The 20,733-nt window shown below is 38.2% G+C and overlaps 1 protein-coding gene across 1 annotated transcript in view; it reads right to left on the bottom strand.

Annotated features, from left to right (window-relative positions):
* The window catches only part of LOC108705322 (titin), a 192,593-nt gene that overhangs the window by 82,535 nt on the left and 89,325 nt on the right, over positions 1-20,733 (bottom strand). Inside the window, exons 61-75 of the mRNA XM_041563241.1 lie at positions 18,982-19,239; positions 18,555-18,812; positions 17,938-18,195; positions 17,511-17,768; positions 16,897-17,154; positions 16,470-16,727; positions 15,853-16,110; positions 15,431-15,688; positions 14,815-15,072; positions 14,375-14,632; positions 13,758-14,015; positions 13,318-13,575; positions 12,719-12,976; positions 12,279-12,536; positions 522-773 (exon numbers count right to left, since the gene is read on the bottom strand). Of these exons, the coding sequence (XP_041419175.1) occupies positions 522-773; positions 12,279-12,536; positions 12,719-12,976; positions 13,318-13,575; positions 13,758-14,015; positions 14,375-14,632; positions 14,815-15,072; positions 15,431-15,688; positions 15,853-16,110; positions 16,470-16,727; positions 16,897-17,154; positions 17,511-17,768; positions 17,938-18,195; positions 18,555-18,812; positions 18,982-19,239 (3,864 nt within the window). The remainder of the gene's footprint in view (positions 1-521; positions 774-12,278; positions 12,537-12,718; positions 12,977-13,317; positions 13,576-13,757; positions 14,016-14,374; positions 14,633-14,814; positions 15,073-15,430; positions 15,689-15,852; positions 16,111-16,469; positions 16,728-16,896; positions 17,155-17,510; positions 17,769-17,937; positions 18,196-18,554; positions 18,813-18,981; positions 19,240-20,733) is intronic.

Below are 20,733 nucleotides of genomic sequence, written 5' to 3'. Positions count from 1 at the left end.
TGCTGCCCAACCACACCCTTATTGGTTCAAAAACACTGGGGATGTGCAGGAGATAAAATTGCTTTTTAAATTTCCTGTGCACCAATCCCCATTGTGGCAATGGGCCTAGGGATGCTCGATACAAATCCGGACCTGAGTGCCATTCAGATGAGCAAGTTTGGGAGGCACAGGAGGTACAGCCACAATGGAACCCTGTTCTTGTGCTGTGCTCTGTGAGGAGTAGAGTGCAGCATTCTCCAGAACAGGGTAAGGGATGGGGAGGTCATCAGAAGTCGCATGTACATTAGAGGTGTGCCTCAGGGGTAGTGAGGCAAACAAAGAAAAGATGGCGGTGGCAATGCAGTGGTTCAAGAATGGGGGAGAGGAGCATTTTTATTGAGTCTCATGGGTTCATTCTCATTTAAAAGGTAATTGTGGCAGATATTGTACTACAGTTTAAAAACAACAAAGAAAATGTAAATTGGCCATATTATTTTTAGTTGTAGTCACTAGGTCTCTTAAAGGTTCATTAATATATTTACCTGTAAATGTAGAATTCTGTGTTTTTGTGCCATTTATATTCCCATTTGTAGCAAACACCATGAATGTATAATAATGTCCAGGTATCAGCTGATCCACATGGGAAACATTTGTTTTCACTATGAGTTCCTTTGATGGAGTCCCTAAGACTTGAATGATATAGGAACTGATATTTCCTAATGGAATAGGCCAACTGAGAGACACCGAATTGGTGGTGACATTGTCAATGTTCATACTTGCAATTGCTGGAAGAACTGGAAAATAAAGAACCATGGATTTTAATAAAAATAAAGTATTTTGTCTACTTTGTTTTAGCCAATGTACAACAGCCTAGAATATTTAGAAAAAAAAACAACAAAAAGGTGTTTCACACAGCACGCAGAATTTGTTTATTATTTAACCCAAGTTAGTAGGTGGGGTCACTTCCCATCCACTGATAATAATTGGGCAAGCTAGGTGGCTAAACTGTTACCCAAGGCTGGTGCATCTCTTAAAAAAATGAATGCACCAGCACTGGCCCAGGACTCTGCTAACTTGGGGTGCCTAGAAAACTAGAACCCCTCAGTGCCATTATCTTTTCTTTTCCTTTAAAATGAACAATTAAAATACTGCCTTTCTTGTGATAATTTATTTACATATACAAACACAGAGGCTCATTTATAATGGTAGTGTTCTCCCAACAGGTAATCAGTTATCTTATAGGTGTGTATGATGCATTTCAAGGCCTGTTGCAAAACAGACACCATATTTAGCTAATAATCAAAGATCTCATACAGAGTCTTAGTTAAAGCGTTAGAGACTTTTGAAATAACCCTCTTCACATAACCCACACTGTAGTATTATATAAAGAACCTGATATCAATAAAATATTAACTTTAAAAATAATACTATTATTAAAGCTTCTCATAGAACCTCCCTGATACCTGTCTGTGTTACAGATTAGTTGTGATCATGTGCTAATGCCCATTTCCCTGAAGCATAGTATGATCTGGGCAACAAATTGAACCTCTGCAGTAATATAGGAAAATATAACAATTTACATTAACAATGTTGTATCTACTTTTGTAGTTTGTATGTTTACAGCCTTGCAGGTATGGCATATCACTAAGTGCAGAAATAGGTACACGTATGTGGAAATGAGAGAATATGATGTTGGTTCATGACCCATCAAATGATGATACTTTTATAGCTGTTTCTGCCTCCATTCATTGATTAAAATACAAACATTTAAAATGGCTGGAGCTGTCAATTTGTTAAGCTATTTACAGTGAGAAAAATTGCTTACTTTTTACTGCGGGCAAGTTGACTTCTTTAAAAAATAAACCAGACAAGGTACTTATGGAAAAAGGGGGGTCAGTTAATTTTTATAGAAGAGGTACAGTGGCCTAGGCAAAAAGTTTAGCAATTTTGGTTACTGAAGGATGCATGACAAACTGGCACCCCTTCAATGTTTTAAAATGTTTGTGTCTTTTAATGCAAATAATAAAAATCTTGCCTTCCCAGTTTTACTGTTCTGATATATGACTTTGTTCAACTCATTCAGCCATTTATGAACAAGTGGAAATGCAAGTTATTCTGTTGTTTTTGTTTCCAAATCTCTATACATATTATAATTTAATACTGTACATGAAATTAAACTGATATTTTTCATGTCCCATAAACCTAAATTACTTGAGCATGTCTCCTTATCTGTGCAGTAGATGATGTGCCAGCATTAAGACCAGGACAACCGTTTACTTATTACATAGGTACATGATTGAAATTTGTTTAAACCAAATGCATTTTATTTTTAGTAATGATAAGTGGATCTGTCCCATTGACAAAATGCGCCACAGGCTAAGTGTGTTTTTTCATGGCAACTCTTTTTTTTTCCACTGCAACTTTTTTGTGTGCGAAATACATTGAAATTTAGGGATGGTGTTTTGCATTGATGTTTCAGTGGCAACTTTTTTGTAGTGGCAAAAATACACTGGGGGTTATCTGCTTTTTGAAGACTTTTTTTTTCATGCTAAATGCATTGGGGTTAAAGGACGGTTTTGCGATGACAAAATGTGGAATTTAACCATGAATCCATAACTGGCAAAATAATTCAGCTCATCGCTAATATTGAACAATATTATTACTTTAAATAATTTTTATTCGCGTTCATTTTTATGCGCGTGCCGATTTTGACAAGTAACAATTTTTTTGTTGCGGTGGATTTTTTGCCGGAGAATATTTGCCGCAGTTTAGAGAATTTATTCGCGGGCTGTGAAATGCAGAATTTATTTGCTCAAATCCATGCCTGGCTAATTTATTCACCCGTCACTACTCTGGACTCTAAAGATTCTATATTGTTCATTTATTTTAAGATCCCTGATTGTTATAAAATGATTACTAATATAATATATATTATATAAAAGATTGTCATTGTTTCATAAAAATACCAGTTTTATTTAATAGGCATTTTAATAGGTTGAACAAACGGATTATATAAAGGTGTAATCACAGTCTCTTCTTTAAAGGAGACCTGTCACCCAAAAAAATATTCTAATTCCTATTTTATCATGATAGTCAAGCATAATTAACTTGAATTACACTGCATACATTATTTAAATCTTGTTTCCATCAGTCTGGGAACTCATAATTATAGCAAGCAGGCAGGAGGAATTTTGTGGACACTATTATTAAGACAAGCCTTGCATCATCTCAGAATCTTGTTTGTGCACCAGAATGGGGGACCTGATGTTTATCCCCATGCCCTGGCTACAAAATTAAATGGTGAAGAGAACGGGGGAATGTGGGGAGAGCAGTGACATCTAGGAAGTGCTGAATGGAAAGTCAAAGTAATTTCTAGCCCCTCCTCAATATTTGATTGACTGCTGAGATTTTTTTAAATGAGTTTACAACAGCTATGAACGGTTTAATTAAAAAAAGATATTGCATTTCATGTTTAATTTAAAGAGGACTTTTATTATACAGCTTTTTTATAAATTATAAAAATAAATTATTATTAGGATTGTTGAAATGATTCTTTTTCTCAAACAGATTTCACCTCTTGTGAGATCCAATATAGTTATGTATGCAGTGGATTAATTAAAAAGCACATTTTAATATTAATTATTGATAAAAGAAAATTAAAACAGAAGGTTCATATTTTGGATTCACCATTTTAAAAATGTTTAAAACATTAAATGTGCTATTTTACATCAAAGTAAGTTTAAACAGATTAATCAATGTGCTGAAATATAAATAACAATTAAAACAAAGGTCAAGTTAATTTGCATTTATCAATGGTGTATTATAGCTTAGCACTGTGATGCTTATATCAAATTGAAGTTTGCCTTTTCAAAGCAGTCAAATAGATTCAACAGATTTATGGACTGAACAGAGCACCTGACTGTTAGGAAAATGTTTCTGTAAGGCAGGTATGTTTTAATAACTTATTCCTATAATTTATGACAACATATGTCTGCTAGGAACCCCATTGGTTTTGATTACACGCTATGATGACTGTGTAAAAAAAAAACATGTTAGTAATGAACAATAGATGTTATGATGAAACATCATTAGATAGTATGACTGAAATCTTCAAAATGAATGTGAACCTCAAAACCGAATACTATATATTTGGAGACTGTTCTTCTAAATACAGTGATGCTAATTTTAAAATAATGTGCTTATCCTTAAACTCAGATTAAAATGTGGGAAATGAGAAAATAATTTAAAAACATTAGAAGAAAACAAACTGAAGAACTGCACATATTAGAAAGACCTTTTAGATGTACTCATTGGAGCTTTTTAACAGTTAATTTACCTGTTAATATAGATTTCTGTGTGTTCATATCATTCATGTCCCCAGCCTTGGCAAAGACCATGAATGTGTAATGACTATGAAGATTTTCATTCATCCAGGTCATAGTATATCTAGTATAGGTCAATCTAAAAACAACTGGACTTGCTGCTCGGATGAGTAGTGAAACGTCTTCATTGATTACTCAGCAAGTCCAGTTGTTTTTAGATTGACCTATACTAGATATGAATGTGTAATGATTTCCAAGAATCAGTCGATTCATAAGGAGTCAGTCTCTGCTGGGATTCAAACCAGGGACCTTTGGATTACTGGCTTGATGCCTTAACCGTTTGGCCAGGTGAGCAGCCTGTAGTGTTGCTCACTATATGTTACCTGGCCTCTGAAGCCCCAGCCCGGCTGCAGCCTGATTGTTCGCAGTCAGCCAATCAGGGCTGACTCTGCCCTATATAAGGTCAGCCCTCCTTGCCAGAGCATTTGGTTCCCATCCTAGCAGTGCGGCATTGTCCCTAGCTATGGGTTCCTGTTCTAACTTCCTTCCTATTCTGCCTTGCCTTATCTTGTCTTGTCTGAACCCTTCCCTGTCTTGTTCTGCCTAGCTCTGAACCTTGTCCTGTCTTGATCTGCCTTATAGTCCCCTTCCAGTTCTGTGCCAGTTCTGCTTTAAACTTGATATTTCCTTGCTTTAACCTGCTGTGACCTTGCCCTGCCTAGCTTGCCTTGCTTTTCTGTATCTTCTCTGCTCCTTACTTCTAACCTGATCTTGCCTTAACCTTATCCTGCCTTGACCTTGACCTGGCCTTGCCTTTCTAATTCCTACTTCCTGTCCCTGCCTTGTACCTTGTAACCCCTCATCTTGCTCATATTGCCCTGCCTTTTCCAGGCCTCTCCTGCTATCCGCTCCAGTCCTCTACTGTTATCTTCTCCAGTCCTCTCCTGCTTTCTGCTCCAGTCCTCTCATTATCCAGTCATTTCCTGCTATCTGTTCAAGTCTCCTCACGCTATCTAGTCCTTCAGTTCCCGATCTCAAGTCTGCTCCTGAGCTATACCTGCACCATCTTGTCCTATACTTCTACTCTGCTCCTGTCTCCTGATCTGATCTATGCCCGCAACGTCCTGTCCCATCCAGTCTGTTCCTGTCCTGACCTTTGCCCTCTTCATCCTGTCTAGTCCAGTACTGACCTTCGCCCTCTTAATTCTGTCTAGTCTAGTCCAGTCCTGACCTTCTCCCTCTCCTGTTCCGCTCTGCACCTGTTCCAGTCTGACTCAACGCCCTCTTCAACCTGTATCTGCCTTCCCTTTACGTGTTCCTTAGGCACATACAGCTCCTGCCTCAAGGACTCACCCTTCCCTCATCAGTCTCCACAGTACCCCCTGCCTAATTCTTGACAGAAGGGAAGCATTTGTATTTACCATTAGTTCCTTCATTGGAGTTGGATGATATAGGAGCTAATATTTCCTAATGGGATATGCCAGCTTAGAAACACTGAGTTAGTGGTGACTGTGTCTATAGCCAGGCTTACAATTACTGAAGGAACTGGAAGAAAAGTGAACCATGCATGTTAGCATAGGTAGCAGAAGATGGTTTTGGCTGGTGGGGGGCAGAATAAGGAGTATAGCGTAGCGTGCCATGGCAATATTTTTACCATGCCCCTTTTGGCCACTCCCTTTGGACTCCACCCACTTGTCCATGTGTTTTCACTGAATTTTCAGGAAAATCAAACCATAGCAGTGGGGGCAACATTTGCTTAAAGTCTGGCACTGCAGGCAGGGGGTATTAACACCACATGTATAATTTTAACTGAGAGTTGTGAATGCTGGCACTATAAGCACATTATGTGGAAAAAGGGGAAAACAATGCTGGCACCTAAAGTACATTACATGCAGATACTCAAAAGACATATAAAGGAGCAGTAGGTACTGCTCACCCAAGAACATAATATAGAGAACTTCAGGTACCGCAAGCACTATAAAGTACATTATATAGTAAGGAGTAGAGGGCATTGGCACACCAAATACATACATAGAAAGCAATGGACAATGGCACCACGAGCATAAAATACAGAGAATACTGGCAGTCAAAGCACAATATACAATAAAACAAAGTGGGTATAAGTACAAGAGTATATTATACAGTAAGGATCAGCGAGCACAGGTACTCCAAGCCTATTATAAGTTCTAGCACCTCCAAATGCACTAGCACAATAGCAATTTCATGTATATATACCCCCAGACTAATAGCTGAATGGCACAATGCCTATTCCATGTATACATACCTCCAGAATTCATAGCATAATGGCACAATGGCAATTCCATGCATAACTACCACCATAATTGATAGCAGAATGGCACAATGGCCATGTATAAATACCCCCAGACTAATAGCTAAATGGCACAATGCCTATTCCATGTATAAATACCTCCAGAATTCATAGCATAATGGCACAATGGCAATTCCATGCATAACTACCACCATAATTGATAGCAGAATGGCACAATGGTCATGTATAAATACCCCCAGACTAATAGCAGAATGGCACAGAGGAAATTTCATGTATGAATTCCCCCCAGACTAATAGCAGAATGGCACAGAGGAAATTTTATGTATGAATTCCCCCAGACTTATAGCTGAATGGCACAGAGGAAATTTCATGTATAATTACCCCCAGACTAATAGCTGAATGGCACAGAGGGCATTTCATGTATAAATACCCCCAGACTAATAGCTGAATAGCACAGATGATATTTTATGTATTAAAATCCCCAAATTAATAGCTGAATGGAACAGAAGTAATTTAATTTATAAAATACCCTAGACTAATAGCTGAATGACACAGATGCAATATCATGTGTAAATACCCAAGACTAATAGCTTAATGGAACAGAGGCAATTTCATGTATATGTAGGAGAGCTGTGTACACTCTGTCTTGATTTTGTGCAAGCAGGGAGTAGCCCCACCCTTTGTGAACTGACAGGAAGAGGGAGAGAGAGCTGCTGGGAATAAGGAAGTGCTGCTGGGAGATAGAATCAGCAGAGTACAAGTAAAGTGTACATACTCCCAGAGTTTGTGTGTGGGAACCCCAGTGGCAGAGATTTTTAAAAGATCCGATCGTTCATCATGAGACCACGACTATCTCAGAACGATTGTACAAATTGTCCATAAACTGAAAAGACCAATTTGCCAGGAAAACAAAGGTTAGCTGCCTGCTTGGCCCTGTAAACATAGATAGATAGCACTGGGACCGACAAAGATTTTTTAACCTGCCCAATCAATTTCCTGACAGATGTCAGCCGAAAAATGGTAAGATGTTCGATCCTTCGAATCCCACTAACCGCATGATAATTTCGGAATATTGGTCGGACTTCACTAAAATCGGTCGTTTGGCAAGAGAAATCTTTGCGTCTATGGGGACCTTAAGGCTGTTCCCATACTTCTGGGAACAAATGGCAGTGAAGTCCGGGCTACTTTTCACCCTTCAGTGACTGGCATAGGAGCTCCTATGAACACTGATAATAGTTCAAAGATTGCATGCAACAGCTTTGGAGTTACCTACAAGTATGGATTGTTACGCCATGTTGCTGGCAAAACTGTTGAGCTCCCTCTGGGGTCCATTAGGACTGTGAGAGCACTAACTGATTTAAAACCGGAGATGATGCAGGGCTACAGATGTGTGCTGGTTGAAAGTCCCCCAGAGGCTCTGGCCTAGAATGGAGGGCAAGTTGTTCCTGAGAGAAAGGAGTGGGGAAAGAAAATACCTCTGTTGTTCAAGTGACTATTCAAAATCTTTCTCCATATGCTGTGGTAATCTGACCTAAACAGGAGTTGGCATACTGCTACCCCGTGCATGAGATTTATGACTTTGTTGATGTTCAGTCCACTCCCGTATCTGCTTCTGTGTCAAATTTAGCATTGGATTTTGGGGATTCCCCTGTTTCTGAGGAGTGGAAGCAGAGACTGAGTAATGATTTACTAGCACGTAGACAAGTCTTTTCAACAGATGAAATGGATGTAGGGTGTGCTAAGAGTACACAGCATACCATCTACTTATCCAACCCCACTCCATTTAGGGAACGGCTGAGGAGAGTCCCTCCTAATGACCCAGATGATCTCCGGCACACTTTGCAGGAGATGAAGGGGCAAGGAATTATTGTTGATAGTCAGCACCCTATGCCTCCCCAATAGTCATTGTGAGGAAAAAGGATGGCTCAATACATTTGTGTGTGGACTATTGTACTTTAAAAAGATGCACGGTACCCAACCAGTATACCCTACCTCATATTGAGAAGACTCTGGAAGTCCTTAATGGTAGCAAATGGATTACTGTTATGGACCTACATTCTGGTTATTATGGCACCTGAGGATTAGGACAAGACTGCATTTATATGCCCCTTAGGATTTTATCAGTTTACCAGGATGCCCCAAGGTATTTGCCCCAATGTCTCTGCAGAAGGGATAGGAATGGATCCTGCCAAGATAGAAGTGGTGGCAACCTGGCCCAAACCCCAAAATGTCAGTGAGCTGAGATCATTTCTCGGTTTTGTGGTTACTACAGGTAGTTTGTAGAGGGGTATTTAAGAGTGGCTCACCCTTTAAATGAATTGCTGAAGCTTGCTAATGTGCACAGCTGCTAAAACTCATTTTGGTGATAGGTGGGGTTCAGTCTGTGAGGAGGCCATTGTTAAAGAAAAGACTGAAAGAAGCTCCTGTATTGGCTTATGCTGACCCTTACAGGCCATATATCCTCCATGTTGATGCCAGTTAAGAAGGATTGGGAGGTGTCCTTCACCAGAAATACTCAGAAGGGCTGTGGCCAGTGGCCTATATTAGTAGGAGTCGGACACCCAGTGAAAATAATTATCCTGTACATAAACTGGAATTCCTGGCTCTCAAGTGGGCCCTTGCAGACAAGTTGCATGACTACTTGTATGGAGTAGAGTTTGAAGTAATAACAGATAATAATCCTCTTGTATATATTTTGACTACTGTTAAACTTGATGCCACAGGACACTGATGGTCAGCGGCACTGTCAAACTACTCTTTTACCCTCAAGTTCAAACCAGGGCCTAAGAATATCGGAGCAGATGCCCTCTCTAGAGGACTGGGCCTGCCTGCCCTGGAAGATGAAGGGGAGTGGGAAGAGATACCTAGCCCAGGTATGAAGGCCTACTGTGCTATAGCTGCTGTAGTGGATGACAATGTGGCTTTTTCTGAGTTGAAAGTTGTGGATTCTGTTGGTGGAGGGCCGGAGTCTATACCACCTATGTACTGTTATTCAGTTGACCTAGTAAGTGGAGACTCCAAGTTCATCAGTCATAAGGACATGGTTCAAAGCCAGAAAACTAATCCTGTGATAGGGCCCCTATGGAGAGCTGTTAATGCCAGAAATCCTGCTTTGCTCAAGAAGAGTTTGCCAGGAGGGTATGAAATTTTCCAGCGTGACTGGGGGAAGTTCTGTGTGGAACAAGGACTGTTATACCTGGTGACATAATATCATAATGACCCTGGGAGGCGGCAGTTAGTGTTGCCCCATAAGTTCAGGAACATGGTGTTAAGGAGTCTGCATGATCACCATGGACATCTTGGAGTGGAGAAGACTTTTGGATTGGTCCAAGACCTCTTTTCCTGGCCTAGAATGAAAGATATGGTTACTAGTTACTGTAGAAAGTGCCTAAGATGTCTGCAAAGGAAGACACTTCCAGTCCTTCCATGCCCCCATGGGTCACCTGAAGAGTTCAGAGCCCATGGACTTAGTGTGTATGGATTTTCTTTGTTTTGAGAATGATTCAAGGGGCATCAGCAATGTGTTGGTAGTCACAGATCACTTTACCTGGTATGCTCAAGCTTTTCCCACCAAGGACCAAAAAGCCTCTACAGTAACCAAAGAGAGGAGAAATTTTTCATTCACTTTGGTTTTCCAAATAGACTACATTTTGATCAAGGCAGAGACTTTGAGAGCCGGCTCATTAAAGAGCTTTTGCAACTGAAAAAGAAAAGAGCAGAACTACTCCCTACAATCCTCAGGGAGATGCCCTCCCTGAAAGATTTAATAGAACATTTTTGGATATGCTATACTATGGAGGATAAAAGGAGCTTGAGTAAGCATGTGGAGGCTATGCTGCATGCCTATAACAGTACATGGCATGATAGCACTGGTTTCTCTCCATATTTCTTGATGTTTGGGAGGGAGCCACGGTTGCCCCTTGATATTCAGCTATGTGTATCTACAGATGGATTGAGACATCTGGACCACTTTCAGTATGCTTTCTGGTTCAGAGAAAGTTTGGCTACTGCCTACCACTTAGCTGAAGAGAATGTTAGCAAGTTGAATGCCAATAACAAAAGAAGGTTTGATCTTAAAGTCAAGTACAGAAAGTTGTTTCCATGTGACAAAGTGTTACTGAGGAATTTAGGATTTCCTGGGAAGCATAAACTGGCTGACTGCTGGAGACCTGAACTGTTTGATGTGGTGAGCAAGCTGCCTGGGATTCCTGTGTACACGATAAAAGGGCCAGAGAGTTGAGTAAAAGCCTGGAATAGGAATCACTTACTTCCTGTACCTCAAGTTAGTGATGTCTCTATGGGTGTTGACATTGAGGATCCAATGGAGGGTACATCTGACTTCCACAACACCACTGAAACTCCACCTCCAGTTCAACAGACCCCTCTGAATACGCAAAGGTCTAAACCTATTGAGAGTGACAGTGATGTAGCCAGAGTGACTCTCTTTTTTCTGATGATTGGTCTAATCCTGTCAGGGATAATTGGAATCCTGCATCCCCAGAGTTTGTACCGAGGACTGAGACTCACCAGAGGTCGTTGCCGAATGATGGAAATTCTTCTAATGAGGATTCATCTAGAGGACTACCCCAGAGAGAGGTGAGGAGGGGTGCAAGGGTATGACAGCCCCCACCTATACTGACTTATGATATACTGGGAAATCCTTCTTATGCAATGCATACTGGACTTTACAATGCCTGGGTGGGGGCAGTGTCCAATTTGGAAAATATGCTGCCAGTGTTTGCACCACCAGGACTATACTGTTATTGACTTGGTTTATATAATGAGCCTTGGTAAGTATACTGTTGAGTATGTTGCATGCAGTTCATTTTCAGCTAGTATCTATGTTAATAGGCACTGTGATCTAAAGTAGGCCCAGAAAATTTTAGTTAAAGTGTACCTGCTCTTCCATATAGGCACAGGACTCCTGTAGTGGCACACACAAATAAATGCATGCTAGATCTCATGCAGTAGCAGAAGAGGGCTATATATAAAATTCCCTAGATTAATAGCTGAATGACACAGACGTGATATCATGTATAAATACCCAAGACTAATAGATGAATAGCACAGAGGATATTCATAGCCCCCCCAAGTATGCACACAGCAAGATAAGCCACTTATTTTACATACCTTACATACATAGCGTACAGTACACACATAACTTACAGTACATACCTTTGTACCCCTTTGTTTCACATTCCATCTGCCCAAAAAGAGAATATAATGAGCAGACAAGGGATCATCGCCTGCCACCATGGCTAACCCCTGCAGGAATGACACCCAGGCAGCTCAGGGTGACCCCCAGGCATCTGTGGGACCCCAAAGAGCCGACATGCAAGGCTGTCACTTGAAGAAGCAGCAGCTCCCACTGACAAAAACCTTTTTATATATTATACTGTATATTATAAATATATCCTATAATATTATCAGACACTTTATTTTTTGATTATCTACTTTATCTATGTATCATCAATTCCATAAACATTGTATATCAAAGAGGAAATTGTATTTTAGCAACAGTACTGAGGGCAATGCTTGAATTAACAATGGCACAAAATCTAAATGCCTTTAGTATATTAAAGGATTGATAGTGCTCTGACTTTCCTACATAGATAATTATGATGATGATAAAGCTAAATATCAGTATTTGGTAAAATAAATTTGATATTATTCCCATGGATACTCACTTGTGTAGATAGATGTATTTACACTGTGTCCTCTCACATTACACTCTCCTACAGCAGCACTTACAATGAATATGTAAAAATTTCCCGGTGTTAAGCCATCAATAGTAGTAAAATTAGAAGTCACATATTTACTAAGGTTTGAATTTCCAAAGACTTCAATCAGAAAAGAACTAGAATTTCCTTCTGGTGGTTCCCACTTCAGAGTTATAGAACTTGTCGTGATTTTGTATGCAGTCAGGTCCTTTACTTCTCCAGGTTCTGAAACCAGTGAATTGTGTTAGGACAGAATTACAAGAAAATATGCAAGATAAGCATCCTGGGTTTGCATACGCAAAGATTAATGTATAGATAATTTAGAGAATGCAACCATCATAAAATACTTTCTTCTACACTGGAGCTTCAGCATATGTTACTTTGCCTTTCTTCATTGAGCTACTCACTTGTATAGGTAGATGTGTTGGCACTTTCTCCTTTTATGTCACTATCTCCAACCAAAGCAGTTACAATGAATGTGTAATAATTCCCAGGTATCAGCCCATCAATTGTTGTGTTGTTTAACGTAACATTTCTGCTAAAGGTTGCATTTTCCAGGATAAGGATCAGATAAGACCAGCAATTTCCCTCTGGTGGCTGCCAGCTCAAGGATACAGAAGTGGTACTGATGTTGTATATGGCCAGGTTCTGTACTCTTTCAGGTTCTGAAATTCATCAAAATATTGGTAATTAATAGCCCCAGTGCACACTCCATAGCTCATTTGAGGAATGCATCCTATAATATTATCAGAAACTTTATTTTTTATTATCTACTTTATCTATGTATCATCAATTCCATATACATTGTATATCAAAGAGGAAATTGTATTTTAGCAACAGTATGAGGGCAATGATTGAATTAACAATGGCACAAAATCTAAATGCCTTTAGTATATTAAAGGATTGATAGTGCTCTGACTTTCCTACATAGATAATTATGATGATGATAAAGGTAAATATCAGTATTTGGTAAAATAAATTTGATATTATTCCCATGGATACTCACTTGTGTAGATAGATGTATTTACACTGTGTCCTCTCACATTACGTTCTCCAACACCAGCACTTACAATGAATATGTAAAAATTTCCCGGTGTTAAGCCATCAATAGTAGTAAAATTAGAAGTCACATATTTACTAAGGTTTGAATTTTCAAAGACTTCAATCAGAAAAGAACTAGAATTTCCTTCTGGTGGTTCCCACTTCAGAGTTATAGAACTTGTCGTGATTTTGTATGCAGTCAGGTCCTTTACTTCTCCAGGTTCTGAAACCAGTGAATTGTGTTAGGACAGAATTACAAGAAAATATGCAAGATAAGCATCCTGGGTTTGCATACGCAAAGATTAATGTATAGATAATTTAGAGAATGCAACCATCATAAAATACTTTCTTCTACACTGGAGCTTCAGCATATGTTACTTTGCATTTCTTCATTGAGCTACTCACTTGTATAGGTAGATGTGTTGGCACTTTCTCCTTTTATGTCACTATCTCCAACCAAAGCAGTTACAATGAATGTGTAATAATTCCCAGGTATCAGCCCATCAATTGTTGTGTTGTTTAATGTAACATTTCTGCTAAAGGTTGCATTTTCCAGGATAAGGATCAGATAAGACCAGCAATTTCCCTCTGGTGGCTGCCAGCTCAAGGATACAGAAGTAGTACTGATGTTGTATATGGCCAGGTTCTGTACTCTTTCAGGTTCTGAAATTCATCAAAATATTGGTAATTAATAGCCCCAGTGCACACTCCATAGCTCATTTGAGGAATGCATCCTATAATATTATCAGAAACTTTATTTTTTATTATCTACTTTATCTATGTATCATCAATTCCATATACATTGTATATCAAAGAGGAAATTGTATTTTAGCAACAATACTGAGGGCAATGCTTGAATTAACATTGCCACAAAATCCGAATGATCTTCCTTTCTTGCCTTTAATATATTAAAGGATTGATAGTACTCTAACATTCCTACATAGTTTATTAGGATGATGATGATAAGGCCAAATACCAGTATTTGGTAAAATAAATGTACTATTATTCCCAGGGATACTCACTTGTGTAGGTAGATATATTTACACTGTCTCCTCTCACATTACGTTCTCCAACACCAGCACTTACAATGAATATGTAAAGAGTTCCCGGTGTTAAGCCATCAATAGTGGTAAAATTAGAAGTCACGTTTTTACTAAGGTTTGAATTTCCAAAGACTTCAATCAGAAAAGAACTAGAATTTCCTTCTGGTGGTTCCCACTTCAGAGTTATAGAACTTGTCGTGATTTTGTATGCAGTCAGGTCCTTTACTTCTCCAGGTTCTGAAACCAGTGAATTGTGTTAGGACAGAATTACAAGAAAATATGCAAGATAAGCATCCTGGGTTTGCATACGCAAAGATTAATGTATAGATAATTTAGAGAATGCAACCATCATAAAATACTTTCTTCTACACTGGAGCTTCAGCATATGTTACTTTGCCTTTCTTCATTGAGCTACTCACTTGTATAGGTAGATGTGTTGGCACTTTCTCCTTTTATGTCACTATCTCCAACCAAAGCAGTTACAATGAATGTGTAATAATTCCCAGGTATCAGCCCATCAATTGTTGTGTTGTTTAACGTAACATTTCTGCTAAAGGTTGCATTTTCCAGGATAAGGATCAGATAAGACCAGCAATTTCCCTCTGGTGGCTGCCAGCTCAAGGATACAGAAGTGGTACTGATGTTGTATATGGCCAGGTTCTGTACTCTTTCAGGTTCTGAAATTCATCAAAATATTGGTAATTAATAGCCCCAGTGCACACTCCATAGCTCATTTGAGGAATGCATCCTATAATATTATCAGAAACTTTATTTTTTATTATCTACTTTATCTATGTATCATCAATTCCATATACATTGTATATCAAAGAGGAAATTGTATTTTAGCAACAATACTGAGGGCAATGCTTGAATTAACATTGCCACAAAATCCGAATGATCTTCCTTTCTTGCCTTTAAAATATTAAAGGATTGATAGTACTCTAACATTCCTCATAGTTTATTAGGATGATGATGATAAGGCCAAAAACCAGTATTTGGTAAAATAAATGTACTATTATTCCCAGGGATACTCACTTGTGTAGGTAGATATATTTACACTGTCTCCTCTCACATTACGTTCTCCAACACCAGCACTTACAATGAATATGTAAAGAGTTCCCGGTGTTAAGCCATCAATAGTGGTAAAATTAGAAGTCACGTTTTTACTAAGGTTTGAATTTCCAAAGACTTCCATCAGAAAAGAACTAGAATTTCCTTCTGGTGGTTCCCACTTCAGAGTTACAGAACTTGTCGTGATGTTGTATGCAGTCAGGTCCTTTACTTCTCCTGGTTCTGAAACAGCGATTTGTGTTAGTGAAAAATTAAGTATACAAGATAGGGATCATAGGTTTAATACTAAAAGACTACAAGACAGATTTGTAAGAGAATACTGGTAACATGTAACACACATGGACATATCTCTGTGTTGCTCGGCTTCTCTGTGTAGCATTACTTACTTGTGTAGGTAGCTGTGCCTGCACTTTCTCCCTTTATGTCAGTATCTCCGACAAGGGCAATTACATTGAATGTGTAATAATTTCCTGGTGTCAAGCTATCAATTGTTGTGTCATTTAAGGTAACCTTTTTGCTAAAAGTTGAATTTTTCAGGATAAGGATCAGATAGGACCTGCTATTTCCTTCTGGTGGCTGCCAGCTTAGTGATACAGAAGTGGTACTGATGTTGTATATGGCCAGGTTCTGTACTCTTTCAGGTTCTGAAATTCATCAAAATATTGGTAATTAATAGCCCCAGTGCACACTCCATAGCTCATTTGAGGAATGCATCCTATAATATTATCAGAAACTTTATTTTTTATTATCTACTTTATCTATGTATCATCAATTCCATATACATTGTATATCAAAGAGGAAATTGTATTTTAGCAACAATACTGAGGGCAATGCTTGAATTAACATTGGCACAAAATCCAAATGATCTTCCTTTCTTGCCTTTAGTATATTAAAGGATTGATAGTACTCTGACATTCCGACATAGTTTATTAGGATGATGATGATAAGGCCAAATACCAGTAGTTGGTCAAATAAATGTACTATTATTCCCAGGGATACTCACTTGTGTAGGTAGATATATTTACACTGTCTCCTCTCACATTACGTTCTCCAACACCAGCACTTACAATGAATATGTAAAAATTTCCCGGTGTTAAGCCATCAATAGTGGTAAAATTAGAAGTCACGTTTTTACTAAGGTTTGAATTTCCAAAGACTTCAATCAGAAAAGAACTAGAATTTCCTTCTGGTGGTTCCCACTTCAGAGTTACAGAACTTGTTGTGATGTTGTATGCAGTCAGGTCCTTTACTTCTCCTGGTTCTGAAACCAATCAGCGATTTGTGTTAGGGAGAAATTAAATATACAAGATAGGGATCATAGGTTTAATACTAAAAGACTACAAGACAGATATGTTAGAGAATATTGGTAACATGTAACACACATGGACATATCTCTGTGTTGCTCGGTTTCTCTGTGTAGCATTACTTACTTGTGTAGGTAGCTGTGCCTGCAATTTCTCCCTTTATGTCAGTATCTCCGACAAGGGCAATTACATTGAATGTGTAATAATTTCCTGGTGTCAAGCTATCAATTGTTGTGTCATTTAAGGTAACCTTTTTGCTAAAAGTTGAATTTTCCAGGATAAGGATCAGATAGGACCTGCTATTTCCTTCTGGTGGCTGCCAGCTTAGTGATACAGAAGTGGTACTGATGTTGTATATGGCCAGGTTCTGTACTCTTTCAGGTTCTGAAATTCATCAAAATATTGGTAATTAATAGCCCCAGTGCACACTCCATAGCTCATTTGAGGAATGCATCCTATAATATTATCAGAAACTTTATTTTTTATTATCTACTTTATCTATGTATCATCAATTCCATATACATTGTATATCAAAGAGGAAATTGTATTTTAGCAACAATACTGAGGGCAATGCTTGAATTAACATTGGCACAAAATCCAAATGATCTTCCTTTCTTGCCTTTAGTATATTAAAGGATTGATAGTACTCTGACATTCCTACATAGTTTATTACGATGATGATAAGGCCAAATACCAGTAGTTGGTCAAATAAATGTACTATTATTCCCAGGGATACTCACTTGTGTAGGTAGATATATTTACACTGTCTCCTCTCACATTACGTTCTCCAACACCAGCACTTACAATAAATATGTAAAAATTTCCCGGTGTTAAGCCATCAATAGTGGTAAAATTAGAAGTCACGTTTTTACTAAGGTTTGAATTTCCAAAGACTTCAATCAGAAAAGAACTAGAATTTCCTTCTGGTGGTTCCCACTTCAGAGTTACAGAACTTGTCGTGATGTTGTATGCAGTCAGGTCCTTTACTTCTCCTGGTTCTGAAACCAATCAGCGATTTGTGTTAGTGAGAAATTAAATATACAAGATAGGGATCATAGGTTTAATACTAAAAGACTACAAGACAGATATGTTAGAGAATACTGGTAACATGTAACACACATGGACATATCTCTGTGTTGCTCGGTTTCTCTGTGTAGCATTACTTACTTGTGTAGGTAGCTGTGCCTGCACTTTCTCCCTTTATGTCACTATCTCCGACAAGGGCAATTACATTGAATGTGTAATAATTTCCTGGTGTCAAGCTATCAATTGTTGTGTCATTTAAGGTAACGTTTTTGCTAAAAGTTGAATTTTCCAGGATAAGGATCAGATAGGACCTGCTATTTCCTTCTGGTGGCTGCCAGCTTAGTGATACAGAAGTGGTACTGATGTTGTATATGGCCAGGTTCTGTACTCTTTCAGGTTCTGAAATGCATCAAAATATTGGTAATTAATAGCCCCAGTGCACACTCCATAGCTCATTTGAGGAATGCATCCTATAATATTATCAGAAACTTTATTTTTTATTATCTACTTTATCTATGTATCATCAATTCCATATACATTGTATATCAAAGAGGAAATTGTATTTTAGCAACAATACTGAGGGCAATGCTTGAATTAACATTGGCATAAAATCCAAATGATCTTCCTTTCTTACCTTTAGTATATTAAAGGATTGATAGTACTCTGACATTCCTACATAGTTTATTAGGATGATGATGACAAGGCCAAATACCAGTATTTGGTAAAATAAATGTACTATTATTCCCAGGGATACTCACTTGTGTGGGTAGATATATTTACACTGTCACCTCTCACATTACGTTCTCCAACACCAGCCCTTACAATGAATATGTAAAAATTTCCCGGTGTTAAGCCATCAATAGTGGTAAAATTAGAAGTCACGTTTTTACTAAGGTTTGAATTTCCAAAGACTTCAATCAGAAAAGAACTAGAATTTCCTCCTGGTGGTTCCCACTTCAGAGTTACAGAACTTGTCGTGATGTTGTATGCAGTCAGGTCCTTTACTTCTCCTGGTTCTGAAACCAATCAGCGATTTGTGTTAGGGAGAAATTAAGTATACAAGATAGGGTTCATAGGTTTAATACTAAAAGACTACAAGACAGATATGTTAGAGAATACTGGTAACATGTAACACACATGGACATATCTCTGTGTTGCTCGGTTTCTCTGTGTAGCATTACTTACTTGTGTAGGTAGCTGTGCCTGCACTTTCTCCCTTTATGTCACTATCTCCGACAAGGGCAATTACATTGAATGTGTAATAATTTCCTGGTGTCAAGCTATCAATTGTTGTGTCATTTAAGGTAACCTTTTTGCTAAAAGTTGAATTTTCCAGGATAAGGATCAGATAGGACCTGCTATTTCCTTCTGGTGGCTGCCAGCTCAAGGATACAGAAGTGGTACTGATGTTGTATATGGCCAGGTTTTGTACTTTTTCAGGTTCTGAAATTAATAAGAAAATTGGTTATAGTAATGCAATATTTGCTCACACTCCTGTACCTTAACAAAATATGATGTTTTCCTGATAAAGTAAAACAATGGAGATTGATGGCAACACACCCATCCAAACTCTTCAGCAGCTTGGAGGAATACATCCTATCATATAATCAGATATTTAATTCTTTATTATCTACTACTTTGTCCATGCAATACCCCACATAATGTTGGGGCCTCGAGCAGTCGCTTCCAACAAATTATTCTGTTTTTAAAACTTGACTGAGATAAGAACAGTGTTAGAAAATAATGAAATTCTTCAAGCTTCCAGGGTTACTCCCAGGGCCAGATTTAACAACATTCAACAAGTTTCTTTTTAATCGTAAACTCTTCATAGGTAACTTTTCAACTATATTAGAAATCAATTTGTTTTTAAAAATTAAACATAACTTGGATTGAAAATGATGCGTAGAATGTGCTCATGTAATGTCATTCAGTTGTTGTCTTTGTGAAATAATACAGTTGTGAGTTTTACATTTTTAACATATAAAAAGCACACATTCAAGATTTTTTCATTTCTATATTTTAAGATTTTTAGAGCAAAGGAAAAAACAAATTAATATTTTGATAAATCTGCCTTTAAAAATACATTACAGATATTTTAGAGACTACTAGTAACGTATAACACTTATTTAAAACATAGTCCCATGCCTATACTGCTTCCAACAAGAGCAGTTACAATGAATGTATAATAACCTCAGCCCTTCAATTGTTGCATTGTTTAAGGCAACTTTTCTGATAAAAGTTGAATTTTCCAGGATTTGGATCAGATAAGACCAATACTTTCCCTCTGGAGGCTGTCAGCTCAGGGATACAGAAGTGGTGCCGATGCTGTATATGGTCAGGTTCTGGACCTCTCCAGGCTCTGACATGGAATGCAAAGATTTTTCTCAAATGCTTTAGCTCTTATTTATATTAGTACACATTTATGAATAAATACTGACAGCGTTGTCCTACAGTTGTGTGATTTTTCTTTGATAGCTCATTCTTTGAATTGACTTTGTTTTCAATCAAAATGTTAATAAACGATAAGGGCGTTGTGTCCATAGAATTGTACACAAGATGAAGGTATTCAAAGTGTGCCAATAATTTGACTTGAATCAGTATTACATAGTAAGTAAGGTTGAAAAAAGACACACATCCATCAAGTTCAACCTTTATAGGGTTTTTCTTTTTGTTTTGTTTTTTTATTTGCCTAACTGCTAGTTGATCCAGAGGAAGGCAAAAAAAAAGCCACCTGAAGCTTCTCCAATTTGCCTCAGATGGGTACAAATTCCTTCCTGACTCCAAAATGGCAATCGGACTAGTCCCTGGATCAACTTGTACTATGAGCTATCTCCCATAACCCTGTATTCCGTCACTTGCTTAAAAGCAATCCAACCCCTACTTAAAGCCATCTAATGTATCAGCCTGTACAACTGGTTCAGGGAGAGAATTCCACAT

This window comes from Xenopus laevis, chromosome 5L (assembly GCF_017654675.1).
Source record: "Xenopus laevis strain J_2021 chromosome 5L, Xenopus_laevis_v10.1, whole genome shotgun sequence".
Taxonomy (NCBI): domain Eukaryota; kingdom Metazoa; phylum Chordata; class Amphibia; order Anura; family Pipidae; genus Xenopus; species Xenopus laevis.
Note: the sequence above shows the minus strand (reverse complement) of the source record. Positions and strands in the feature narration are given on the sequence as shown.